The sequence below is a fragment of the Akanthomyces muscarius genome, chromosome 4 (assembly GCF_028009165.1).
Source record: "Akanthomyces muscarius strain Ve6 chromosome 4, whole genome shotgun sequence".
NCBI classification, from domain to species: domain Eukaryota; kingdom Fungi; phylum Ascomycota; class Sordariomycetes; order Hypocreales; family Cordycipitaceae; genus Akanthomyces; species Akanthomyces muscarius.
This window is the reverse complement of record NC_079244.1, coordinates 3,954,189-3,980,064: the sequence shown is the minus strand read 5'-3', so window position 1 is coordinate 3,980,064 and position 25,876 is coordinate 3,954,189. Positions and strand designations below refer to the sequence as shown.

At 50.3% G+C, this 25,876-nt stretch overlaps 10 protein-coding genes across 11 annotated transcripts; 7 read left to right on the top strand and 3 right to left on the bottom strand.

The window, feature by feature from the left end:
• Positions 1–187: 187 nt before the first annotated feature.
• On the bottom strand, positions 188–651 carry LMH87_012039 (uncharacterized protein; the record flags this gene model as incomplete). Its single annotated transcript, XM_056201279.1, has 2 exons — positions 188–374; positions 452–651. The coding sequence occupies 2 exons, from the start codon at positions 649–651 to the stop codon at positions 188–190; spliced, it is 387 nt and encodes a 128-aa protein (XP_056053047.1).
• Positions 652–1,459: 808 nt separating this feature from the next.
• Positions 1,460–3,164, bottom strand: LMH87_012038 (uncharacterized protein; the record flags this gene model as incomplete). The annotated part of the gene is made up of 8 exons (XM_056201277.1): positions 1,460–1,656; positions 1,706–1,721; positions 1,778–1,864; positions 1,927–2,102; positions 2,158–2,420; positions 2,472–2,551; positions 2,607–2,661; positions 2,716–3,164. The coding sequence occupies 8 exons, from the start codon at positions 3,162–3,164 to the stop codon at positions 1,460–1,462; spliced, it is 1,323 nt and encodes a 440-aa protein (XP_056053046.1).
• Positions 3,165–4,254: 1,090 nt separating this feature from the next.
• On the top strand, positions 4,255–4,577 carry LMH87_012037 (uncharacterized protein; the record flags this gene model as incomplete). The annotated part of the gene is made up of 3 exons (XM_056201276.1): positions 4,255–4,282; positions 4,345–4,387; positions 4,442–4,577. The coding sequence occupies 3 exons, from the start codon at positions 4,255–4,257 to the stop codon at positions 4,575–4,577; spliced, it is 207 nt and encodes a 68-aa protein (XP_056053045.1).
• A 1,250-nt stretch (positions 4,578–5,827) lies between these two features.
• LMH87_012036 (uncharacterized protein) lies at positions 5,828–6,987 on the top strand (the record flags this gene model as incomplete). Its single annotated transcript, XM_056201275.1, has 4 exons — positions 5,828–5,844; positions 5,926–5,960; positions 6,028–6,558; positions 6,617–6,987. 4 exons carry the CDS (start codon positions 5,828–5,830, stop codon positions 6,985–6,987), a joined length of 954 nt encoding a protein of 317 aa, XP_056053044.1.
• A 390-nt stretch (positions 6,988–7,377) lies between these two features.
• On the top strand, positions 7,378–8,236 carry LMH87_012035 (uncharacterized protein; the record flags this gene model as incomplete). Of its 2 annotated transcripts, none has more annotated exons than XM_056201273.1 (5): positions 7,378–7,393; positions 7,447–7,461; positions 7,596–7,711; positions 7,801–8,114; positions 8,212–8,236. In XM_056201273.1, 5 exons carry the CDS (start codon positions 7,378–7,380, stop codon positions 8,234–8,236), a joined length of 486 nt encoding a protein of 161 aa, XP_056053042.1. The 2 variants fall into 2 exon arrangements, with proteins under 2 accessions (XP_056053042.1, XP_056053043.1); XM_056201274.1 differs by lacking the exon at positions 8,212–8,236 and adding an exon at positions 8,183–8,195.
• Positions 8,237–10,001: 1,765 nt separating this feature from the next.
• LMH87_012034 (uncharacterized protein) lies at positions 10,002–14,941 on the bottom strand (the record flags this gene model as incomplete). The annotated part of the gene is made up of 5 exons (XM_056201272.1): positions 10,002–10,491; positions 10,552–10,641; positions 10,700–12,462; positions 12,515–14,355; positions 14,536–14,941. 5 exons carry the CDS (start codon positions 14,939–14,941, stop codon positions 10,002–10,004), a joined length of 4,590 nt encoding a protein of 1,529 aa, XP_056053041.1.
• Positions 14,942–16,979: 2,038 nt separating this feature from the next.
• LMH87_012033 (uncharacterized protein) lies at positions 16,980–19,298 on the top strand (the record flags this gene model as incomplete). The annotated part of the gene is made up of 6 exons (XM_056201271.1): positions 16,980–17,144; positions 17,205–17,299; positions 17,361–17,481; positions 17,538–17,636; positions 17,691–17,972; positions 18,039–19,298. 6 exons carry the CDS (start codon positions 16,980–16,982, stop codon positions 19,296–19,298), a joined length of 2,022 nt encoding a protein of 673 aa, XP_056053040.1.
• A 1,389-nt stretch (positions 19,299–20,687) lies between these two features.
• Positions 20,688–22,097, top strand: LMH87_012032 (uncharacterized protein; the record flags this gene model as incomplete). Its single annotated transcript, XM_056201270.1, has 4 exons — positions 20,688–20,792; positions 20,848–20,889; positions 20,946–21,569; positions 21,621–22,097. 4 exons carry the CDS (start codon positions 20,688–20,690, stop codon positions 22,095–22,097), a joined length of 1,248 nt encoding a protein of 415 aa, XP_056053039.1.
• Positions 22,098–22,721: 624 nt separating this feature from the next.
• Positions 22,722–23,183, top strand: LMH87_012031 (uncharacterized protein; the record flags this gene model as incomplete). The annotated part of the gene is made up of 2 exons (XM_056201269.1): positions 22,722–22,777; positions 22,826–23,183. The coding sequence occupies 2 exons, from the start codon at positions 22,722–22,724 to the stop codon at positions 23,181–23,183; spliced, it is 414 nt and encodes a 137-aa protein (XP_056053038.1).
• A 1,607-nt stretch (positions 23,184–24,790) lies between these two features.
• On the top strand, positions 24,791–25,540 carry LMH87_012030 (uncharacterized protein; the record flags this gene model as incomplete). Its single annotated transcript, XM_056201268.1, has 3 exons — positions 24,791–24,961; positions 25,018–25,447; positions 25,500–25,540. 3 exons carry the CDS (start codon positions 24,791–24,793, stop codon positions 25,538–25,540), a joined length of 642 nt encoding a protein of 213 aa, XP_056053037.1.
• Between the last annotated feature and the right edge of the window lie 336 nt (positions 25,541–25,876).

The following is a 25,876-nucleotide window of genomic DNA, read 5'->3' as shown; positions in this document are numbered from 1 at the left end:
CGCTACACGGCTGGGACATTGTTTGGAATTATGACCAAGTTGTCAAAACGCCGCCCAGAAAAATGGTCCCAACTCGTCTGCGCCGTTGACAAGGACCAAGAATGGCCGGCGGTAATTAACGGCACTAACAACCAACGAGCGCGACCAATGTTCATCGGCACTATCATGGCTAGCGAAGTGCAGTCATTTAAGCCTTCTTGCCGAAGGGCCAGCCCTTTCGAAGCTTGGATGGCGTCTCGGGGCGCTCTGTATCGTCGGCAACAGCTTGCTCGCGGCTCGTAGTGCGGGTCAATTCTTCGGTGTCGTCCTTGAAAACGTTGCCAGCGCCGCCGCGACCTGCGTGCTGAGCGCCACTGCTGTAGCGACGGGGAACACTGTAGCAAGGAAGGTAGGTCAGTAAATAGAGTGCTTTGGTGCGCTGGATCTTGAAGCAGCGGTAGTTGCGACTCACGGTCTAACGTCTTGGCGCAAACGAGTTTCGACGGGATCCTCGTTCTTGGCCATGTTACCTGTGCCGCCGCGGCCAGTCGTGACAATGGGCTTTTTGAGCGTCGGGGTCTGCAGGTCGGAGGGCTGAAGCTTGGGCGAGGACTTGACGTCGGACATGTTGCCCGCGCCGCCGCGACCGTGCGAAGCGTACTGCGAAGACATGGTTCGTGAAGCAAGTCGGTCGGCGCCGCCGAGTCGCGCAAGAGAGGCAGTAGCAAAGTGCGCAGGGAAACTTGCGTGCGCCAATCACCGCTGCTCGCAAAGGGCTGGGCACAAAAGCGAAACGGCTGTTGAGCGGGAGATTGGTGACCTCAAAAAGAGGGTGGAACGAAAGTTGGCTGCGAAGGTTTGAGTTTGGCGGTCGCGGAAGCGTACGGGGTAAAACAGAAAGAAGATGGTGGGAAAACAGGCTGGTTTTGGGAGGTGAGGAGCCAATTTTCATGAGGGAACTAAAGAGTTCAAGGTCAGGAATCTCGTGAAGAATGTTCTTGGCAAGAAGCCAAGTTTTTTCCCCTCCAACAAACCTCAAAGTTTGCGCCACGGGCTCAGCAGACTACAATTTGCCTAGCTTGCTGCGCGCCTTCAGTATTGGCGAGTGACAGACAGTTTGGGAGCGCCCAGTGCACTGTGCAGCAAACCCCAGCCAAACCGCCGACCAGTTTCTTCCAATTAAAAGTACCAACTAACTCCCAAGCGCCGATCAGTAGACTTGAGCATCGCGCCAAGGTGCGAGGCTAGCAGTGATTCTTTTATACTTGTGCTACTTGCTCTGACATCTCGCAAAACAAGCAATTGGCTTATTGGTCCGGTAAGTACTCCTCGTTCTTCAAGTATCCAGATAGACGTAGAATTACAAGGTCTGAGCAAAGCTACAGAAGGATGTGAGTTGGCTCGAGGTTCAAAAATACATTGGTCACTGCCAGCTTCAAATAAACCGAACAATCACTTAACCGCCTTATTCATTTTTAATCTAGTCGCCGTAGCCGTCTTCATCATCGCCCTTGCCGCCAGCCTCCTTGCGAATAGGTATTTTGATGCCCTGCGCAGCAAACGTCTTGCTGAGAGCTGTGCTTTCGCAAACGCCTGGAAACTTTTTTGCCGAGAAAACGCTAAACACCTCGCTGTGAGAAGACGCGAGAATCGGTGCTCGGCCTGTGGTGACCTTTGCTGGATTGCCGTCCTGGGGCACACGCCCTCCTCGTGGACCTACGTTTACAAAGGAAAATCGAAGGCTGGCGCAACTTATTTAGCTTGGCAATGAAGAACAGATTGGCACAAAGTGACTCACCGGAAATTTCCTTCGGTTCGGACACTGAGGTCTTGTAGAACAAACCAGATACCCCGCTTGTCTTCTGTGTCGCACAAGTTGAATGCACTGACAGCAACGCTTCCAATCAGATTTCGTGTGAACATTCCCTGTGGCTGCCCTCCACTGACACTCAATCTTGGCATGACCCCTGGCTCTTGGCCATAACCGTCAGATGCCGAAGCCGCTCGCGAATGGCCACCATCGCTTTGAGGCGGCATCGGCTGATCCATTCCATAGCCGTGATGCTGCGGGTAGTGCTGCAATGGGAGAGCATAGTTGCCACCCCCACGATATGTGTTGCTCCCTGATCAGGAAATTAGCATCCCGTCGTAATTTGGATAGCCTGCGAAGCAGCTTACCGTTATGATAGCTTGCATGGCCAGCATACTCTGGTGGATTGGGGGGCGGACGTTGCTGGCTGTAAGGCGCTTCGCGCCCCAGTGGCAACGAACTCATGCCATGCGATGCTTCCGCGACATTCCGGGGGGCAAATCCAGGTGCATTTGTCGATGACGAAGACGCTGATGATGATGCGGCGGAGGAGCGGACGAGGTTTACCTCCCTTGTTCCTTCAGCGTTCCAAAGATCGACGTTCAGAACGAACATGGCGTGGTCAATTTCGCTAAGGTAGACTGTCAGCTCCATTCACGGTGTATGTTTCGTCGTAACGTACTTGTAATTGATTTCTTTACCAGTGGCAATGTCAATTATGGATAGACGAACACAGGGTGGGGGTGTGATGGGCCGACGATCCTGTATCACCATTAGATTGGCATGGCAGAGGGGCACAGCATAAGGAAGCCGTTACCTTGTCACCAAAGCCACACATACGGGCTCGCTTCGGCTGTTGTATAACATCGAGCCTCGACACTTGGTAAGCCAAGCACAATAATGGATGGGTATTAGCTATAGCTTACTGATACTTGTAACCTACAACTAAATCCACGTCGGAGACGGGAGTTAGCAGAGCCTGCGCGGGCTTAGCATCATTTGAGGGAGTATTTGCAGGGGCAAGTGTCGCCTCATCTGCATGGCTCCCCCTTCTCGAAGCGTGATTGGGGTTTATGGCAGGCAGCTGGTGCTGTTGTTGAGGATGAGGCGGCTGATAATGCTGCGGCTGCGGGGGCGGAGGGGCACTTGGTTGGTGAGGAGGAAGGCTGGCAGATACACTCTGAAGACGCGGCTGGCTCTGAAGGCTCTGAGAGGAGGCATGGCGATAAGAGTCGGCGTACTGAAGCAACTGCCGAGGTGCTGGGAGCTGAAGCTGGGAAGATGTCGAGCGCTGGTAGTTGGGAGGCCCTTCTGGAGGTGGCATCGGGTTCGGAAAGGCCTGCTGTGGACCGGGCGGCTGATATGGAGGATTCATGTTGGTGAGGTGCAGCTCGAGCCTGGCAGTAGCAGGAAGTTCGAGGGATTATGTGGCAATCCGCCTTTAGTTGACACTCAAGTGTCACGCAGTGACATAAGGATAAAAGGGGGCCAGGGCGATAGAGACAGTGGCAAGAAGAGGAGGAGTCGTTGGTTGAAGCAACCGACGCAGCGCGTAGCAGCCAGCGCTTGTTCACCATCTGAGTTTGGTTTTTGAGGAGCAGCGCAGGCACCACCAATTGGACCTAATGATTAAGTAGCATTTACCTTGGCGAGGTTTTTGCTAGCAGCCACACCTTCATGTCCTTCCAATGAGTAGCGCAGCCGTGGCTAGTCAGGTTAGCGCAGAAGAGAAATGGCCGCCAACGAGGAAGGTGGTGGCGGGGTGTCAGGTGAGGGCCAGTCAGTCAGTACCTTGGTACCTAAATAATGCTCTCTGTGGCAGCTGGAAAAGAAATGCCTAGTTGCGATACTTTTATTGAGGACAACGTTCATGTGTTAGTCGGGCCCGTTTATGCGCTCTACCAAACTATTCAGGCGGTCTTGGCCCTTTGCGAGCTTGTATCCCGATAAGTTATAGTATGGCCTGTTGGAAGATGGCATGATGGATGGCAAATAGTTCGCGGGGGCGCTAGTAAGTGTACTGACCGCGACCCCCTGCTAGTGGGCAACGGGACGACGATGCCGTGAAGTACTAGTTATTGTATGTACCTACCAGGAACAGCCCGTCCGGAACCGAACTCTTTCAGCAGCTGGCATCTGCTTCGATGCTTCAGCATGGCTACATGCTTACACTTCGCTGAGGAGGTGAGGAGAGCGGTCTCAAGGTCGGCTGGTTTCTATTTTAAGAGCTGCAAGTACTTACCAATGTCTTTTTGAAAACGCGGCGATTCGCTGCTCAGCGAAAGGCAGGCAGGAGGGGCAGCATCAAAAAGCGACAAAGTCTACTGGTCAGGTTTCATATCAGATATGCATAAGATGTCTGTCTGGCTGGAATTAGCCGGGGCCAACGCAGGCAGATTAGCAGGCCGCCTCGACACAACAATGCGGCGCGGACATGGGTGCCGCTGTTGGGATGGAACTACGGGATGAATCTGCGAGGAGCATCTAATACCAGTGAGCAGCTAGACCCATCAGGCAGGACTGGACTGCCCCGAGGGGCTCTGACTTTCGCCAAGGGAGCTATTTGCGAGTGTTTACCAGTACGAGAAAGGGAAGCAGGTACGCAGTACTCCGTACTGCATAGCAAACTAGATGCAAAGAACAGATCCATAGCGTGAAACTCGCAAGCCCATGGCCCGCACGCGCTGGTCTCATGATGGACGCGCTATCTCTCATCGGCGACCAGCCGGAGAGCTTTGAAGTCGGCAGCTCAGACAAGCTCGCGAAGAAGCGCAGATTTTGCTCCTAATACAAGAACTTGCTGGTTATACAATGCTGTCAAAGACTGCAAAAGCTATCACTACGGATACCGGCAGCCGATGTGATTGACAACTCTGTAGCTTGCTGTGCCCTGCAACCCAGGATACGCGCCTGCCTATCCGTACCTTTGCCTGCTTCACGATGATCATCGCAGGCTAAAGTGATTTGAAATTGAACTACGCAGCGTTCAGCGTAGAGTCAGGACATTATGCACTAATTTTTCGTATTATTATCCGTCAAATCAAGCGATGCTTGGCTGAGGTTGCTGTTGCCGCTTCGCGACGTTCGCCGTCGCGGCTGGGCCAGAGCAGAACTGAGACCCAGCTGCAAAACTAGATTGCCGTTGCACGGGCCTCGTCCGACATGTCAAGTTCTGCTCCCATCCACAGCCATCGAAGCATTAACTTGTACACTCGGTCATCCAGTAAGGTTGAGACTGGTGATTCTGCGTCGTGGCCATACGTCATGATCTTTGCTCTTTTCGTGGCTGTTGCTCCATGCCTCTCCCGGACCGTTTCCGGGCTGTTTCCGGGCCTGTTTTCTTTTCTTCTACTGGTAGAACTATGGCCATTCTTAAGGAGCTGGAAAAGACGGACTTCACTTGATGTATCTAGAGAGTAATCATGACTTCGCGGAGATTGCAAACTTGCGCAAATCTGCAATTATCGGCCTCCGAAAGCTGACAGAAGGTAAGTTTTGCACTAGGCTACCTATTCATTGGTGATTTCTGATGCCGCAAGCTTCAGATGGTACACGGCAAGTGGTGCCACGCCTATTTATTGACCGACTAGGGACAGGTGCCTTATTAGGATATGCTGTCCAGCCAGTCGGGCACCTGGTGATGGCCCACCTACCAGTACAAGCACCAGTCTCGGGCCACGGGCGCGCTAAAAGTTACAGCCCACTACTGATGATAATAAGGTACCTACACACTGCCCATCACTACCTAGGGAGTAGGTAGGTAGGTAGGCCCCCGTAGGTACGGTAGGCAGCTGAGAATTTGCCCAGGGCGTGCACCCACTCCCCCACTCAACACTTAACCACTCAACTGTACCAGTATGTACGTACGTCGGTTTGCCCCGCTGTCGGAGCACAAATTCGAGAGCGCCATCCAGGTGGCTAGCATTGAGTCACGATAGCTATTTCAACCTTGGTCTCCCATTCGACTCGGCTTGAATTCAACATTTCGCAGCAATTGGAATTGCTCGCTTCTCAAATTCCTCGTCCTCTTCTTGAGTCATGGATCTTGTCAACCAGTAAGGAATACTTGGCACTCCGCTGGTCACCACCGCGGCGGCTTGCCCCGCGTCCTGCTGCTAACTTTTTTTCGCCAACAGCCTAGAAGGGCGGCTTCTGTTTGCAGTTCCAAAGAGTAAGGGCGATGTGTCGCCGTGAGAACTTGGCAAAACTCTGGGCAGGGTACTAACACTCCTTTACAGAGGGCCGTCTCAATGCCGCCACCCTGAACCTGCTCGAAGGTGCCGACATACAATTCCGCCGCGAAAATCGTCTCGATATTGCCCTCGTCAAGAACCTCCCCATTGCGCTGATATTTCTTCCCGCTGCCGACATCCCAACTTTTGTCGGCCAGGGACGAGTCGACCTCGGTATTACTGGCTGGGATCAAGTAAAGGAGTATGCTGCCGGCGTTAAAACCCACACGCCTGCCGCTGATAAAGGCGCCGGTTGCGAGACGGTAATGGACTTGGGTTTCGGCGCCTGCAAGCTCCAGGTACAGGTTGCCGATAAGGGCAAATACTCATCGACCAAGGATTTGATCGGCCTCACCATAGGTACCAGCTTCCCGAACCTGGCCGCGGAACACTTTGCCAGGATCGAGGCTGGGCTTGACCCGGCGTCGGATGAGCAGCCTCCTGCCCAGCCTTTACGCACCAACATCATTGAACTCAGCGGTAGTGTTGAGGCTGCTTGCGCTCTTGGTGTCGCTGAGGGCATTGTCGATCTCGTTGGTGAGCTACATGATATAACGCTGAAGTCACAAATAAGTAGTGGCTAACTCAGGGACAGAATCCGGAGAAACGATGCGCGCCGCTGGTCTGAAAGCAATCGATACTGTGGTCGAGTCCAGTGCTATCCTGATCAAGTCAACAAAACCATCCAACGCTGAGTTGGTCGAACTTATTGCCTCGCGAATTCGCGGTGTCATTACAGCGCAAAAGTTTGTGCTGTGCCAGTACAACGTGGAACGCTCTAAGCTTGTTGAAGCGACCAAGATCACTCCTGGGAAGCGTGCCGCCACCATTACCCAGCTTGACGCTGACGGTTGGGTCGCTGTCAGCTCCATGGTTGAGAAGAAGAAGATCGCTCTCGTTATGGATGAATTAACCCGCGTAGGGGCCCAGGATATTCTCGTTCTCGACATCCATAACACTCGGTAGACTTGAGAATATTTGAAGCCGAGATGATATGGGCTCTAATGCAAAATGTTACAATGTACCCCGAGCATGTCTGGGTCTGAGTTTGCGTGGTCATCGTAGGTGACAAGTTAGTGCAAGCTACCATGTTACAATTCTAGGTGCGTTGTCAGCTGGTCTAGAAAGTAGTATTTTGGACGGCGTCTAAAAGTTTTTTGTCCCTTATTCTGATGATCGAAACTTCGCAGAAAATCTACTCATTTAGAGTCGCAACCAAGAAAGCAAATGACCGCCAGCGTTCTCGTTCTGTAGGTAGCTTTCTTCCGGTGGCGCCTCAACTAAAATAGGGCGTAGTGTACATACCTTTCTTCCGGTGGCGCCTCAACTAAAATAGGGCGTAGTGTACATACCTACATGGCTAGTTACCTAGGTACGTGCCTATACCGGATCGAGCGGCCAGTGGCTGATGACCGCCCGGAACAGTCGGACACGGTTTTAGTGCGCAATCACTAACAAATCTGTCGACGATTGAACGGATATTCCGCACGAAGCTGTTCCATTCTTCCAAGATCAGCCTCTGTCCATCGATTTTACACGTTCTAAGCTGGTCCTATGACACTGTTAGGCTGCAGGAATGGCGTCTTCGTCTTCTGGAACTATGGCAACGCCGCCGTCGTCACCACCACGCTCCCCAACACTTCGTGCTGAACTGCCAGAAGATGTGGTTGAACCTTCGACATTGTACAAGGTACGCGTGCCGCCTGTCTTCTGTGTCGGCCATGCTTGAATCGCGCCCGTCTCACAACTACCGGCATCTTCTAATGCGTAAACCAATAGATAATTATGACGCCACTCAATTTCGCGTCGTTCCTGGTATCACTCATTCTTGTCGACATCTACTACTCTCGGCTGCGGATGCACACACACGCCGAGTCCCGAAGTAGATTACCAAACTGGTTGCACGATCTTTTGTACCAGAAAGACCCGTATGAAGACGTGCGGCAGAAACCAGGTGGCGTCCATGAGCCGTGGTACTATCACAGCAAACAAAAGAAGCTCATGAAGATGGAAGCTGAGGATGCTTTCCGGCTTCGCAGCACAGTGCTCGTGGGGCTCGCTGTGGTCGCGGCGGCTGGGACAACAGCGGCTCTGTACGTACTCAAGATCCTCATGTCTAGGCTCCTGGGGGGATAATTTGTTTTATCAATACCAGCGCTAGCTTCTGCTTCTGAAACAATTGGCTCTTAGACCCTCCAATTCATATCATTGTTAGACAAATATTATCACGTGGTATGTGCGGCAGTATTGGCCATGAGCTAAAAACAAAAGTTCATTTCCAAATGCTCTCTGAGATTGATTTCTCTGACCCTGTCTCTATACGACAGGCAAAGGATTCGGAGCAACTGGCCAACGACAAAATGTATTTGTATTCTCTGTATAATACCAAAGCTCGCCATCGACTGCTCTGCGCCACAAAGGAAGATCAGTCTCCCTGAATAAAATATCCGCAAGCCACTGGGGCTGGGTAAATGGGATTTCAAAATGTAAGAAAGAAATGGATGCGCTGTCGGCGTTCTTGTTCGGCTTGGCTAGAACAACTGCTTGTTCTTCACAGGCAGCCAATTCTGTCCTCCACGCTGCTCCAGTATACCAATGGCCGAGGCTCCAGAAGGCCGAGTTCTGTCGGGAAGCTAGTTCGTTCTTGCACAAGTCCAACAATGGATGGCTGCCTATTTATGATGCTGTTGATTGTGACGGCGGCACTAAAGCCCATAAAGCTGGATGGCGGGGCTATGCTGCGGGTATGGCTTTGCGATGGAACAATGCGAATAGCGGCGCGAATATTGCCCGACATTTTGTTGTGTTGAAATCGTGATGCAGCCATATCGACGTTGTTGGTATTATCGCGTCGATTTTTTGTACTGCCAGCAAGCTGTATTCGTTCGCAGGTTTAAAGATTGCCACGCTTGTATAAAAGGAAAGAAAAAATGTGTGTATGCACTGCGAAAAGAAGTGCGAGCTCCAGACAGTTAAATAGGGACAACAGCAGTATCCTTGCAGTTCAATAAAACGGCCCGTTAGCTGTTGGATATATGATATTGGACGTGAATTGGATCGATAGTCTGCGTGCTGGTATTATTGGCAAGAGGGCAGGGCGGGAAACTGATGGTCCAGTTAGTACGCGCTCCCTTGAATGCCCAAATGCGCCACAGCCTGCTGCAAAGTAGTTGCGAATTCAAAACTCGGGCAGAAAGAATTCTTCGCAAATTCAGTTGCGAGAAAACCACTCAATTTCCCAGCATAAACTGAAGAGAATGTAGTAGAGAAGGGGTGATCGTGGTGCCGAGACGGAAGCGGAATTGTTGCAAAGAGATGATTAGTGCTTCCTGTAGATACACGGGCTGACAGCCTATTTAAACTACTATACAACGAACCATGCGCATGAACGAGGCCGCATCTTTCAGCCTGGATATTATAATGATGAGAAACAAGGGTTACTTAGAGCAAGCCTGCAGTTTTGTGGCATGTCCGAAGCTGTTTCAGGCATGCTGCATTTGCGACAGCCAGAATAGCGCGTCTCCAGCTCTGAAACCAACGCAGCATCAGCTCCTGAAAGCGGCGTGCAGAAATTTTATGCAGCGCTGGCAAAAGCGTTACCTTGACTTCGTCGCATTGGCCGAAAGAAAAATAGAAAATCCACTAGTAAGACTTCGATGCAGTGTTTGAGATTCATACTGGCTTCTTCCCGGATTGTTACACGATTTTCAGGAGGCTGCCAGGATAGTCTCCTTACCACATCCGGCAGCCATCGGCTTACCGCTGGAAATACACTTCCATTGGTTGAAATTCCACTAAGGAAACATTCAGAGTGAGCGCGCCTTTGTATACATTGTTCAGCTCTAGCCCTGGTCTGAAGGACAAATATCAAAGGTCGTGCCGAAATACCCAACGCCGTTGGCACCTATCGATCACAAGGCTGTTTTTGCCAGTAAAGCTAAGCAAACGTAGCAGATACTCAAACCGATTGCTGAGTAGCTTTAACCGATATCTCCATATCTATAAGAAGTCTTGTCTGAGCGACGAAGAGTTTTGCTTTTTCGAATGCTTTCCACCCAGACAGAATCATCCAACATGCCACGGGCCTGCGCGGGGCTCAAGGATCTACCTCTGCGATCGGCTTCCGCATTAGAAGCATCCGAGGGGCTGAGTTGGAAACTTGTCCGCATTGGGCTGGCCGGCGGGGAAATCCCTCCTCCCGACGTCCTGGGGAAGCTCAGCGGGTGCTGAGTACCGGAGTCTCGTGGCGAGATTTCGCCTGCCCAAACTGATGGCCTCTTCGGCGTCTCCACATTGGTGTTGAGGCTTGGAAGGAGCGGCCTGTTCGTTTTACCGGAGGCACCAACAGCTGTGTCCACGTCTGGCTCCTCGTCATCGACCAAAATTTCAGGTACACTTAGTTGAGGGACCATGGTCATGCGCGCCGCACGCTTCATATTCATGTGTTGTTTAAATTTCCTCGACCAGTATCTGTGATGTCAATCAGTTTCAACCATGATCGCGCAAATGTTTCCCACCGATCGCACCTACAGTGTGTCAAAAAAACCCAAAACAGTTCTTCGTCGGATTTCTTCATCCACGCGTTGAAGTCTAGCTCTTCGTCGGAGAAACTCATCCAATCTATCAATAGTTAGTAATGATGCGCCTGGTCATAAGCGGTACGATGGATGCTGCTGACCTGAGACTCTTGCTATCATTTATGATCTTGTAGTGAGCAAGGATAAGTAGAACGTCTGAGAACGCGATACCTCTATCAGGATCTGCCGCAACAAGAACTTCCTCGTAAAAAACGTTGAATACCCGGCGTCTGGTTCGAATTTTCTCAATATCAAGATTTGACAACCTTCGATTAAGTCTGCCAAGATCGATATCGCTTTTGGTATTCGAGGCCACCATGGAGGAATGACGCGACATCCTCACATCGTCACGCACGTCGTCAAGGATTTGGGAGACGGAGTCTTCTGGGTCGTAGATCCTCATTTGGAAAATGCCAGAGAGCTCACCAAGCAAACGGGGAAATTGGTCCTTTGTAATATACCCAGTGCCAGCAGGATCAACGCTTCTCCATGCTTCTTTGAAGCGGCGTATCTCTTCTCTGTCAACAACTGCCATGCCACTGGATCGCTGATAGACATAGCTGAAGCTCTCATAGATAAGAGAAACGAAAAGATTGACGAAGATGTACATGCTGATGATGTTCCACCCGACAAACAGTATTCTCGCCCAAGGCTTGCTTCCGCAGTCACTGTCGAAGAACGTCGAATCCTTCACGCAAAGAGGTGGCTCAATGCCGGCGTAGTCTTCCATGATTTGATTCCAGCCTTCTCCCAAACTCATTCGAAATAATAAAATGAGCGCGTTGGGTACTGTACGGAAGTTCAGATCGCTCGTTTCTTGCCCACCAAATCGTGTTAAGCTGAAGGCCTGCGTCATTGCGATAGCGAATACCAAGAATAGAACAAGCCAGGTGGCTAGCAAATTGCTGATGACCGTCAGACTAGCCGCCGCGGTTTTGAAAAGTTGGTCCAATGCGTCGTTTCTTGGAATGAGCAGGAGAATAATCGCCACCAAGAATATTTTATACAGCTGTTCGTAAGCCTCACCACGGGTGTTGGCAATCAGAAGTGAAAGCGTGGCGATAAACGCTCCTGAGACCACTACCAAAGCATAGAGGTCCCATGAACTTTTCCTGAATCTGCTCCAGCCAAGTCCAGATATGCGAATTGCGATGTTGCCCCCGTATATCAGGATGAATAACAAAGATACATATTCTCGTGTTCGAGCCCACCATCGCGGCTCATTGTTGAACTCCGCAACGAGGAGGACAAGATGAAGAACAAGTACCAATGTGACCATTTGGTACCACTTGCCACGTTTCTCAATGGCTCTCTTGTGGCACCATCGCTTCCACTCTTTGCCCTTGTCATTATAGGAGCTCTTGGACGGAGATATTTGCCGGAGGAGCTTTCTTAATTCCAGCCAGGATCGCTGCTCTGCAGTAAGAAAGGCAACGCCTGTTTGTTCCGTGTAGTTGCGCATGAAAACGGAAATGAACAGTGTAAGGACAAAGACAGTGGCCATCAAGTTGAAAACAACGAAGAACATGGCATTCCCCTGCGCAGCAAGGTCTTGGGGCTGTGATCCTCGTCCTGTGATGGCTTGTGCAGCAAATGACACATCTGTCCATCCTTCTTGGCTGACAATTTGATAAAGGGTAAAAAGCGACGAACCAAAATCGTCGAATTTGAAATAAGAATTGTCTGCCACGCGAGGCGCTAGCATCACCCAGTTATCTTTGAAAGGGATACTCCCGTACTCGCCGAAGCATTGGGTCAATTGCGTTATGTCGTCACCGTCATTGCATGATATCATTTTGCCGTTGAAAATGTTCAATCCGTATATAGCGAATGGGATGAGCAATGAAATTGAGACAAAAGCAGCCTGTTTGTCATTAGTACAGATGATTTTAGTTTCAAATAAGCCAGTCACTCACGCCGAAGATTTTCCACCAACCCAGAATTATTACCGCATGAAACGTATCCCGGGCACTGTTGCTGACGTTCAGAAGTCGCAAGGCTCTCAGTGCTTTGAATGCTCCTACTGCTCGAGAAACTGCTCCGTCATTGATGAAAAGTGTAACGACATTGATCCAAAGTGTCACTAACACCAGTGTATCCATGATTCCCCACAAGCTCCGTAAATATGCGTTTGGGGTCCAAAGCGCGCCGTCTGCAACTATTTTGATAGCCGCCTCCAGCGTGAACACAAGTACGAATGCCAAGTCTGTCCAAACAAACCAATTGATGCTGTCTGCTTCGTGTCCTTCTCTGTATTCTCGCTGATACAGCGGTGTTGTAACACATGCAATAACTACCATTGCCACCACGCAGGCATAGACAAAGGCCGAGAGCGCATACCAAGCGATTTTGTTTGGGTCAATTCCATCAACTCGTTCAAAGCCCCTGGCAGGGCCGACAAGTCTCTGACAAAACCGTCGAAATTTGTTGCCTGGTGGAAACAAATACAATGTCGTGTTATAATTCGGATGTCTCGCAAGGTATTCCCTTTGAGCCTTGCGCCTTGCGGCTGCTGCAGACACGACTTGACGGGCCATTTGTCGCGGGTCCAGAGTATCGTTCGGTCCTTCAAATTTGATGCTCGTGTAGAATGGATTTGGTTCTTGGTTCGTGAACTTATCTTTGAAACGCTTCCAGAGACCGGTCAAGCCACGATTCGAATGCGCTGGAAAGGCTGACGTGGACCTGCCGGTCCCATCATTTCCGGCAGAATCTTGTAGAGGCTCAGCATTCTCATCATCGAGAAAGTCACGAACCACTGCATCCTTTAGAAGCATCTCCATCATGCCGGGGCCGTAATCCAAAGGATCGCGCCGGCGACGAGACTTGCCCAGATTGAAGATTGATGACAGTGCAAGGTTGCTCGCATTTTGGCCTAATTCCTTGCGTTGTAGGAAAGCCTTGACCTGTTCAAGGCGCTTTTCATCCTCTGATACATCAAAGTTCTCTTGAATAACAGCAATGAACATGTTTACAAGAATGAAATATGATAGCGTGAACCAGCCAATGAGAAATGTAGCGCCGATCCAGCCAGTCTTATAGCCATGAGCGTAAGATGTAACCGAGTAAAGAATGTCAGTCCAATTTTCACTGGACAATATCTGGTACATTCCCAGGAACGAGTTGTAAATGGTAGAGAACGATATGCGATTGAGTTCGCCACTTTCATTGAACACCGGGATCTCACCTCGAAAGAGTTGTGATGCAAAAATGGAAACGAGGAATGTCATCAAAAAGACGAAGAGCATCAGGTTCGCAATACCAGCAGCATTTCCGAGCACAAGTAAGATCAGTGTGCGTGTCATCGGTACCGCCAACACAATTCGGTAGGCTCGGACGATTTGGAAGACTGTAAGCCACCAGTATGCCATTGTGTGGCGGATCGGCGGAATAAGTATGACAGTAGTTATAATTGATAGCCCAAGATCAAACAGATTGGCCCAGCTTCGGTGAAAATTTCGCCAATTAGATGCGAGTCGCGCTGCTATCTCGATATCCAAAAGTACCGTGACAGCAATTTCAGCGCCATCAATAAACTTTTCGCGAGACGCCGACATTCGTGCGCTTCGGCAAGCCTGACATATCAACCCGAAGACGATAATTAGAGTGAAGAACAGTTTGGTCCTCTCAACAAGGCGTTGCAGTGTCGACTTTCGGGTACGTCCGTCAAAATGTGGTTGGGTGGACGACTGGTGATCCGAGGTGAACGCGCTTCCTTTGCTCTCTTCTCTAATAACCTGAAAAGACGAGGTGATTACTGCAATAAGAAGATTGGTAAGCCAGAGTGTCATGATCATGATGCCAGCGCCGAAGAAAAGTGCAGCTTGCTGGTAATCAGACGCCATCGTCTGATACATGAGGTCCGAAAAGGTATTTGCACTCATGATGACAAACACTAGCTCCAAAGATTGCAAGATATTGTCGAAATTCACCGTACCATTGGACGGGTTGTCTTGCTGGAGACAAAGCGACCCGCGGGGGCAGATGAATCCCTTGCCTTTTCCTGCGCCAGGAACAAGCCCTTCCAGAGAGTCTTGGGTTCCAAATTTAAGCCAAGGCATGACAGCACCAGTCTCGTTGTTCAGATAGCCGCCGCAAAGTTGATCGTCGTTCGTAAAGGCAGCCGAGAAATTCGTTGGCTGAAATGGATCCAGCCAAATGCATTGGCGGCTAAGACTAGCCTTGAAGCTTTGAACGCCGATGATGGCAAACAAGAGCCAAAAGAAGCACAAAAGAAACGCAACGCGTACAAGCAGCGGTGCAGCTTTTTTTAGACTGCGGAGTATGATTGCCGTCCCATGTGTGAGCGAGAGCAATCGCAGAATGCGGAGACAGCTGAGCATCTTGAAAATGTACAGGTGGTGCCGACTTTCTAAGCCAGTGATGCCCAAAATGAAGGTAACCCAGAATGAAAGCACAGCAATCAGATCTAGTCTGTTGAAGGAATGTCGCAAGAATGCCCGCCGCGCAAGCTGGTAACGCATCTGAGCTTCGACAGTTTCTGGTGCGCCGGGAGGCCCATGCATAAAGGTCGTAAATGATCGAGCGATGGTTGGCTGACCAGGAGGGGCCTGGTGATTAGCTTTCACTGATCTCTGGCGCTGGGGTTGAAAGAAGGTTCGATATTGTTCTGAAATGATAGCACGAACCCCTTTCTTTCGATCAATGGTGCTGTATTCCGCGGCGTTCATGACCAGACCAGACACGACTATACGCGCTCCTATCTCCAGAGTGAATATTATGAAAAGAGCTAACATTGCCCAGTCCATTACCCGTCCACCAAATCGCTCCGGGCGCCCATGGCCCGGTGTGAATACACTTGGTCCAGATTCAACAGCCAGCAAAATAGCTTGAAGAACAATCAATAATAAGATGGCAGGCTCTGTATATGGACTGACAAGAACATCACAGACTCGAAGTCGTATTTTGCTCTGAGGAGAGAGGACTCCAAGCGAGTATCCTTTCAATGGGTTGACAGAGCTCCCTGGTGGCCTATGCGGCAATGCGGCAGCAAGTCCGTGGCTAATCCCTTTCTCGCCTGCTGGGATGCCGGTCTGGGGCTGATACGAAGTATCCACGTGCATCGAATTCACACCGCCAGCAGTATGATCATATATAGCCCCATCGGATACTTGCGAGCTCCTCGCCGCCTGTAATGACGCTCGTTGATTGACTGCAACTTCGCTCTCTCCGCTAATATTTACCACTCTCTGTGACATAGCTCTTACAATCGAGCCAGCGCGGAGGAATGCCCCCGATGGGGATGGCGAGCGAGATGTGCGAGCTTCACCAGGAACAAGATTCATACCATAAGCGCGGTTGCGGCTGCTGGCAAAACTCGGCGCGTTTTGATCGGACGCTCGTAATGTCTGCCTCCCTCTTGTTGAGTTGTCGTTTATCAAGTCGGATGAACGACGTAGACTGTTATATGGCATCGGCTCGACTCGTTCATGCGCAGAGGCTCCAGAAATTGGTTGCGCCTGGGATGTCAACGGAACATTATCAGACTCTGCATATTCTTGCTGTTGCGTCTCGTCCAGGTAGGCGGGCCCTGTATAGAAAGGATTGTTGGGCGAAAAGTAACCGCGGTCGGAGGAATTGTGTAATTCAAGAGGCAGCGCCATTTGCAATGCTGAATAGTCGATGGGGGACTCAGGTCTCGCGTGAGACTCCATCATCGAAGGCCCAAGAGGGTCCCAACTCCTTGTAGCATCGGTGGCATCAGGGCTCGGCTGTCGGGCAGCGGTAGTGACTGGTGTCGCTTGTTGAACGACTCCCAGGTGCTGAGAACGATTTTCTGAGCTCTCTTCGTTTGGCTGTATATCTTGAAGCAGTATAGAGTGGCGCAGTCGCCGCTGGCCAGAGTTGCTGCCGTGCGTGTCCATGATCTTCCTGCCTTCGAGCGGCTATCTGCGATGTTTTGCGCTCCGCAATATCATAGCAAAAGGGTACCGTCAGGAGTTGTGGTGAAAAGGCCAAGCATTTTGAGATGTAGACATAAGGAATTTGTCGAGTAAATGGCAGCATGCAGGAGCTCTTGTTGCAATAACAGCATTACGCTATGGGAACACATTTCAAACACAGGAGTCCACAGGGCGGCCCCGGTATCCGTAAATGCAGGGATACACACTGTGACGGTACGAGCTACAGCATGGGCACAAGTAGACGCTAGCTGGTACTACTACAGTGCCAATATGGAGTCGCCCATGTTCGCTCTACTGGTACGTCGTCCTGCGACAGGACTATCCCTGTAGCTCAAAGTTCCACTTTATTTCTGAGACAAGGCTCTGGAGAGCTCCAATGCCACGAGCTTTGCGCCTCGCCATCGTAACCGCGACGGGATAACTCGATGCCACAGCAAACTACGCACTTGTCACTTTTATGCCGTCGGAAACGCAGGCTATCGCAGACATGTACGGCGAATCGTCCAATGCAATTTCGCCACTGCTACAACGCATCAGAAATATGTGGGAGTTTGCCAATCTATGTCAGTGGATATACATCTTCGGCAAGGCTGCGAAAATCGACGACACGCTGGAAATCGAGGTAAGGGGAGCGTACTTTGCAGCCGTAATTTTGGCATCTACTAAGTGTATTGCAATCCAGGACATCGAAACCGAATGCCTCAAACCTTCTTCAACTGTTCTCTCTGATATCGCGTTAGCGCTTCTCAAACTTGTGTCTTCACATCGTGGTCTTAAGTGAGTAGCGCACTAACGCCCGTTATATCACGGTACAAGTTTTCTAATGTGACTCTTCCAGTCACGAAATACTCGACGACCAGCTCCGCAAAGAATACATCTCCAAGTTGCCCAACGAAAATCCTTTGGGCGATGGTGCAACGGTCTCGCGCAGCTTCTGCGATCTTGACACGCCGACCAAAGTACTACTACGACCAACCGAGCTGTACGATAGCGGCGCTAACAATATTGCACTTAGGTAACCGTTCTTCAACAGCTAACGCAATGGGTCATGAGCCAGCCTGAGCGATTGCGAGAGAAAATGGAGGAAGCCGATGGCATTGATCAAACCAGCTGGGTATGTGGCTTTTCTTACTTTGGTATGATCAGCATAGCTTACATTATCTTGCAGAGAATAGAGCCGTATGGATGGGACGCCGATGATCGCACGTACTTCGTGCTGGACGATAACCGAGTCTATCGCCTAACCGACGCTCCAGAACCATTTGTCCGAAAGCCGAAAAAACAAAAGACTTACGGCACCAGTCGGCGATCTGGAAGACGTCGACACACTTCAAACAAATCTATAACAGAAGATTGCGCCCCAGCTGAATCCTTGGATCTTGAAGGCTCGCAAGCCAGCAGTAATCTCGGCGGCATGAGCTGGGAATGTGTGGCTATCACACTGGACGATGTACGCTGCTTAGTCGACAGTTTTCGAAAACCCCGAGATGCGAACGAGACAATATTACTAAATCAGCTTGATGTACACTTGCTGCCAATATTGGAAAAGCAAGAAGAGTCCAGAAAGAGAAAAGAGGCACAACACCAGCGTGAGCTCTTGAGCCTTGCCAAAATGGCTAATGCGAAACGCTCTAGCCGCATCGCTGGAAAAATTGAACAACATAAGGAAGAAGAGAAGGCGAGGGACCAGCGGGAGAAGGCCCAAAAGCAACTCGAGAGTAAACAACGTGAAAAACAAAATCTGTTGAAATTAGAGCGAGAGCGGGACTTCAGGATGTTTTCGAGAGAGAAAAGACTGGAAGAAAGAGCTGCAAGACGCCGCTTGCACGAAGAGGAACTGGCTCAGCTTTCGGAGGGCCACAACTCTGCTCCCGATGGGCGGGTTCGGGTTTCAGACCGGCAGCTGCAATCTGAAATCGATCGCAATAAATTGGCGCTTAAGGCATTGGAGGAAGAGGAGGAAGATTGGACTTTCGATTGCGTGTGCGGCTTGTACGGTCAAGTCGATGATGGTGCCCACAGCGTTGCTTGCGAAAGATGTAGTGTCTGGCAGCACAGCAGTTGCGTTGGAATTGAGGAATCTGAAGCCGACCGTCCAGATTTTCACTTCATTTGCGGAAGCTGCAGGCACCACGGCGAGAACACGAGCACTCCTCGTAAGACCATTATCAAGTTGAAAGTCAAGAGCTCTACCGAATTGATGGGTCATCATCGATCTGATAACGAAACGTCGCAGGCCAATTCGCAGCCGATGATGGAATCCGCAGATCTGGACACTTCGACGATCACGTCCGAATTCTTCAACGATCCGGCTGACAGTCAGTTGGGGATATTACAGCCTCACACAGACTTGAAATCCAGCCCTAGGACTGATACCAGGTCGATTTCCAACAGCGACAGTACAGGAAGAATAATTCCTGAAACAAAGCCTGCATCGGCCATTGCAAAGAGCGAAGGACCAAAGGAACCGGTCGTAGACACCCAACCAACATTGAGTTCAGAACGAGGCGTGAACAATGCTGCTCTTGTGGCCGCTGCACCTGCTTCGCAACATGCCACGAAGTCCACACCGCAGGCAGCTCCGACAATCAGCAGAGTTTTCAGCTCACTGAGCCGGGTCAGTTCTGCCGGATCTACCACTTTATCATCACATACGGCTCATTCGATGGCACTCAAACAAGTTGACATAAATGGGTTACAGAAAATGCACTCGACCAGGCCTTCTTCGGATCAAGCTCCCAATGTGTCGACGAATGACGCGCCGACAGAGAACTAAAGCTGGTTACAGCATGTGCCAAGGACACCCGCCCATTTAAACCCCGCAGTCGTACCCCAGTCACGGGAGGACGAACGACTCAACGTTGTTAACACTTTCACGCTTCTACCGTCACATCATGTGAGCGAGAATAGGCTCGCTGGGCCACAACCAAACCACCAGATACGGGAGTGGACAAGCCTGGCGGCCTTGCTTCCGAATTAGTCACTATCTTTGTAAAGTAGCAAGCCAGCATTTTTCTGGAAAGGGCTGTTCCACGTTTAACACATAAATTGAGATTTTCCATGCACAGGCATTGCTGTTAACGATTTTAATGGATCCGCTGTACATGAATAACCCCCGTGACCAGTCGAGTGACACTTACACTTTGCGTAATGTCAAACATACCATTTCCCAGTAGACAAGGTGAAAGACATACAAGGCTTCGGAAATCATTTGATTCGCAGGGCTTTGTACCGCTATCTAGGCATTGTCAACATCCGACGAGTTCAGATGGAATATTGCGCTGTGACGGAGCTGCGACAAGAGTGCACGAACACCGAAAGCAAACTGGATGACACGCCGAGCAATTAGCCGGGGCAAAGCGGAATCATGGTAAAGTTTCGCCTGCTATTCTGCCCGGCGAATTTGTCATATTAGAACTGACCAAGCCACGCTTGAACCGCTCTGCTTTGAACTGTTATTTTTAGTTGATGATCGTTGGTAACAACCACGTGGAGGACAGGGACAAGGAACAATGAAATTAGAATTTGAGTGGCTCAACCTCGTGCATTTGCCCAATCAGCATTGTTGTCTTTTCCGTCACTGTGGTTGTCATGTTTCCCACGGTTCGTTGTTCGAACCCGTTGCGGGCGCAGTCCACTGGTCCGTGGCACCCCCAACACTGTAACCAAAGAAGCATAGCCGCACAGTGGCAGATGCACTACTTCTGAGGCATTGAGCGGTCCACTATTGAATCATGCTTAGATTTCATGGCTCGACCTGAGGTCTTTTTGGTGGCGACGAAAAGAGCGACGGCTCGTGCGTGCCCGTCCAACGGTTTGCATCTTTGTAGCAAGTGGGAGCAGCGACCGTTTGAGCCACTGCACCAAATATCCTTCAACCACTTCAAAAAGAACTGTTTTCCTTCTGATTCGATCTTCCATTTCATAACATCAACAGTAACGACCACACATGACAGCGTTCCTCAGTTTCGTGACCGCTCATACCCCCAACACTACATATCACTCCTTCTAACTCAAGGCGATACAACAAAATTCTTAACAAAATACATTTCTTACATAGATCATTCATCCAACACCGTCTTTTTTTGCTGATAGCGGTTTCTTTAAGACTCGCTCCCCATTGAGAGCTGCCGTCTAGAGCAGAACTTCTGACAGACTTCGCGACATGGGCCCCGGTCCCAGCTCAAGACAGTCTGCTTTGCCCATGAAGACAAGGGAGATACCCTCTTACGCTTCTAACCACATTCTTCGTGCTTCTCAGCCTACAGGTGTAAGTTACGTCTACAATCACCAAACAAGTGCCGGTGCTAACTCCATGCTCTCAGCATAGCAATTCCGTTGTCCACCCAGCAGAAGTCTCCCGGCAGGTAAGTGCACTTTTCAAATTGAGCGACTCTCAGCCTTGTTAACTTGTTTTGTTCAGGCATTGGTTGGTGATACCTCTCCGTTTCTATCAATTGATACGGGCAATGCCATGCCGAGAACTCCACGTCGTCCCATCAGAGATGCAGGAGGGCTTGGGGGCCAGAGCAAAGAGCGCAGAGTCGAAAAGCGGAATGCGAAGCCTCCATCTTCTGAGGAGCCACCGGAGCCACTTTCGATAATTGCGCAGCGTATGTCCGATGTTGCCGTCACAGATGTCGCAACCTTTGCGAACCGATCTGTTGAGGTCCGACAGTCGGAGTCCATGGCGGCTGGAAAGGTGAAGCGACCGCTTAATGCGTTTATACTTTATCGGAAAGCCTACCAAGAGGTTGCCAAAACTCAGTGCAATCGCAAAAACAGCCATCAGCAGGTCTCGTCTATATGTGGAGCCTCTTGGAACGCTGAGCCTCCCAGTGTCCTCGAACGTTTTAGGAAGCTGGCCAAAACCGAGAAGCAAATGCACGAGGATGCTTTCCCGACCTATAAGTACGACCCGGTGCAGGCTAAGAAGCCGAAGGACGCCATCGACCAGGATTCCAGAGCATGCGACGCGAGTGATGGCGAGTCGAACGGTCGCACAAGACGAAGCGGCAGGCAGCGAACTGCTCGGGGGACATCTCGGGTAAGGCAGTCCTTCGTCTTGGAGGTGCCTGACCAATATCGTGGTCTACAGGGGCTACAGTCGCAGCTCCCGGGTGGTCCATGGTCACAGTACCAGGCTCTTCCCTTCCAGGAGTGGTACACGCATGGCAGCCTTCCAGCTGAGGCCACGCAATACACGCCACGTGGGACTGGGCAGCGAGCTAACGACCAATGTGCTGGCGTCTCGTACAGCCGTACCTCGTCCGATCTACCCTTTCAGCCTTATTCGACTTTCATTGATCCGCATCTTGATCCTTCTCTTCAGGCGGGGGCGCCAAAACCCCATCATGACCAGTTCTTGAGTGGCAATCACGACATGCTACCGGACTGGATGTACGTCGGGGGTGGTCAAGATGCATCCACGTCGCTTGTGCCCGACTTGGACATCGCGGGTGCGCACACTGCCTACCTGCAAGGGACCGATGATGACTGGCAGGTCGAGCAACTCGAGGATGGGAGCCATTTCAGTGACTGGATGACCCAGGCAGGAACTGGTGAGCAACAGTAGGTAGCCCATGCTCCATATGTACAGCGAGCTTGAGCCCGGGGCTGGGGATTGTGTGGGGCGTTGTGGCCAGGTGGCCAGGGTATGGTTGGGGCGTAGCATTGTTTGTCTGGGGCGTTTTGGTTTGCTTCTATTGTTACTATTAATGTATGCATTTAATTCCTCGGTTGGTCTTTTCTGATCGACGGGTCCCAGTCTTGGGTTTTAACCTACTGTCTTAATCTAGTTTCGATTTGGCGTATAACACTTGGGCATGCGCGGATCAAAAGAGTGGTTTCTCAGTCGGCTAGTTGTTGGTAGGAGTTTGACGGTTCAGTCAAACTTGCTTCCCGCATGGCATAGAGGCAGCTATTACATACAGCCACCCACAATGCAAGGCCCAACCCTCACCCCCCTCCCAAGAGGCAAAGAGCGAGGGCACACACAACACAAGCATTGCTGCGACGGGGATAGCAGCTCACTGCCGCAAGAACTGATGGACAAGTAGGTAAGGTATAGGGTAGTGGGACTGCAGCATGATTAGTCATGCACGAAACCCTTCAACAGCTCGCGCGCGCCAGGCCCTTGTTCAACGGCGACATTGTCTTGTCGTCCCAAGTCGTTCCCCAGATACTCCCGCCGCCAACAATGACGTGGCTATCGCGATCAGTAACGGTAACAGGACTGCTTCTCCTAGCGCACGCGTAAGAACCTACACAAAAAATACCCCGCATTGCGCTGACAAGTTGCAGATGCTACTCCGCGCAGGAACATGCGGCCTTGTCCGCAGCCCTTGCGAAACATACTTTATCGCACCAGCAAACGAGTAACTCCCTACCGATCGACATATCCATGGAGGCCATCGTCGCGACATTGGTCGTATGCTTCGGGCTTGTTTCGGGATCGCAGACACTGCGCCCGATACAATGGAATATCTGGGCGGGGAAGATTGAACGAGAGGGTGATACTGGGTTTCTGGATGGTTCTGGTGAGGTTGATAAAGATTTTCGCGGGAGTCCATTCGCATTTCTCCAGAGTCGGCCAGGATTCGTGGATATTCGCAGGCAACGCCGTGAATTTACGGATTGGGTCAAGGCCGATGCAAAGTAGCAAAGGGAACATGCAACAGCAACAGGGGTAGTTAGCTCCACGGATGAAAAGTCGATTATATCTCCAAGACAATCACGCTGCAAATAGAGCGCTCTACGAAACACCATTGTGGATGTAGATAGACTGAAGACACATTGACTATAGCCCCTGGCAAACAGCACTCACGTAAGGACAAAGTAATAAATAATTGGTAGGAAAGCTAAAAGAAAAGCTCACATGGAGTCCATACATGCGTGCTGAAACGTGTGCCCTATCTAGACCCGCGGCTAAGGAGGTATATCAACATGGTGCGCATACGATTTCGGTAGGCAGGATAGCCACACGCAAACGGATGCTAATTCTGCCACCTAAATCGCACGTACTGAAAGGCGCCAGCTAAAAGCAGACGTGCAATCATACAGTACCCACCACGAATATCGAAAAGAAGCACAGGGATCTGGACATTTGTAGAGGTGCCTGTTGTTAACCCTGCAGATAGAATCGGTCACCATGTCATGGTACAAGCAAAATCCGGCTGCTATCAGCCGACAAACATCAACCACATACGATGCTGAAAATGTATTGCATTACCACGTGGACGAGGACAGTGCCATAGGGGATACCAACGAGACAATTATGGCTACTACAATATCTGATAATGGAACGATGGGATGTGCGTTCTTCTCTACCCGAAATCGCCGTCTTTTCATCGCCCAGGATGTTCCATTCGCAGACGCGCCAACAATGCAGCAGTTTCTGGAACATATACAGCCATCGTCTATAATAATACCAGAAAATTTCCCGAATACTATGGCGGAAATCATTGATTCATATATTGATCGCTCCTACCAAGGCAAGTCCCGCGAAAATCCGACCGTTCTGGCTATCGTTAACATAAGGACAGAGAAACTCACGCCGAGTTCTCACATGATTACGCTGCAAGACTCCGAATTCTCTATCCCAGTATCTAGAGATAGAATTTTGGGAGTCTTCTCAAATCTAAATAACGAGACACGTGCGATATTCCACCTGCAATCGGATTATCAAAGCAAGGATAAAAATTCAGGAGGCATTCCATCTGATGGCGAATCCACGGACATGCAATACATGAGGCTAAGTGCCACCTTGGGCTCAAAAGACTCTGCATCTGTAAGAGTTGTGCATAAAACATTGATTCGGAAGCTAATTGTCAGATTGCGTGCGCTGGCGTGATAGTCGCTGCAGTCAATAAACGCAGAGCTTCGCAATCTCAAGACGACATCGGGTTACCTCAGTCAATGTACGAGGTAAAAAGTATGGAACATTTTCACTTGTTCGATCATTTATACATAAACCCTGCCGCGATGACCAGTCTGCAGATTATGCATTGTGAGATGCATCCAAACTCACAAAGGTGGCACACAAATTCTGGCGTTGCAAAAAAACAAGAAGGATTATCTGTGTATGGGATGTTTCATCACCTTGTTTCAACTTCACAGGGGCGTGTACATCTACGAAAGTTATTCATGCGGCCAAGCACAAACGTTTCCACGATAACAATCAGGCACCAAACCATCTCAACACTTCTACAGCCTAAGAACTCTGAAGTCCTGACTCAGACGGTTTCTGCTCTTCGCAAACTGCCTAACATGACAGGAGTCATTTCGAAATTGAGCAAGGGCATTGATTGTGCCTCAATGGGCCACTCTTCACGGGGTGGATTGTGGGCTTCACTGGAGAAATTCAGCACGAATGTTGTGGAGGTGCAAAGGTTGGTAGAGTCATTTGCAGGCTGTGACTCTGCACCAATTCTTAGAAAGGTAAGCAGTATGCATTGGAAGGTTACTGCCAGCTAATCAAGGATACCGAGCTCAAGTTTCGCGATACGGTCGAAGTTGGAGCCATCACCTGTATAGGGTCATTGGTTAATAGAACTGTTGACTTTGAACAGTCCAGGTTACGGGAGCGCTACTCTATACAGACTGGATTTGACGCTGACCTTGATCGTCTGAAAAGGCGATATGACGGCATGGAAAGTTTCTTGACCGAAGTTGTCAACAACATCATAGCAAACTCTGCCTCATGGGCTCGACAGTATATCAAATCCTGCATATTCCTACCCCAGCTTGGGTTTTTGCTGGTAGTCGACCTCGATGAGTCGACTGGAGACGGAAAGTACTGTGGTGAAGGGCAATCGCATGATTTGTGGGAAAAGATATTCACTGCGGATGATTCAGTCTGTTACAAAACGAAACAAATGAGAGAGCTTGACGAAGCCTATGGTGATATTTATTGCCAAATAGGAGGTAAGAGGATATTTCTCCCTGTTGCAGAACATTCTAATTCATTGATAGACAGAGAAGTTGAGATTTTGCACAAATTGGCCTCGAGTGTTTTAGAGTACAGTTCTGAGCTGATGCTCGCGTCGCAGTTGTGCGGCGAACTGGATGCAATCCTAGCACTTGCCCTAGGAGCGCAAAAGTATGGATGGAGCCAACCGGAAATTAATAGAAACGGGAGTACGTTTATCGCCGGAGGGCGACACCCACTCCATGCAGCATCCATGCAGCACTTCATACCCAACGACTTTGGCGGGCCTACAGAGACGGATGAACCAAGGCAGAAGCTGAGCCGTACGTTAGTTATCACGGGACCCAATCATTCAGGGAAGTCTGTTTATCTGAAGCAAGTGGCGCTCATTGTTTATCTGGCTCACATTGGTAGCTTTGTTCCTG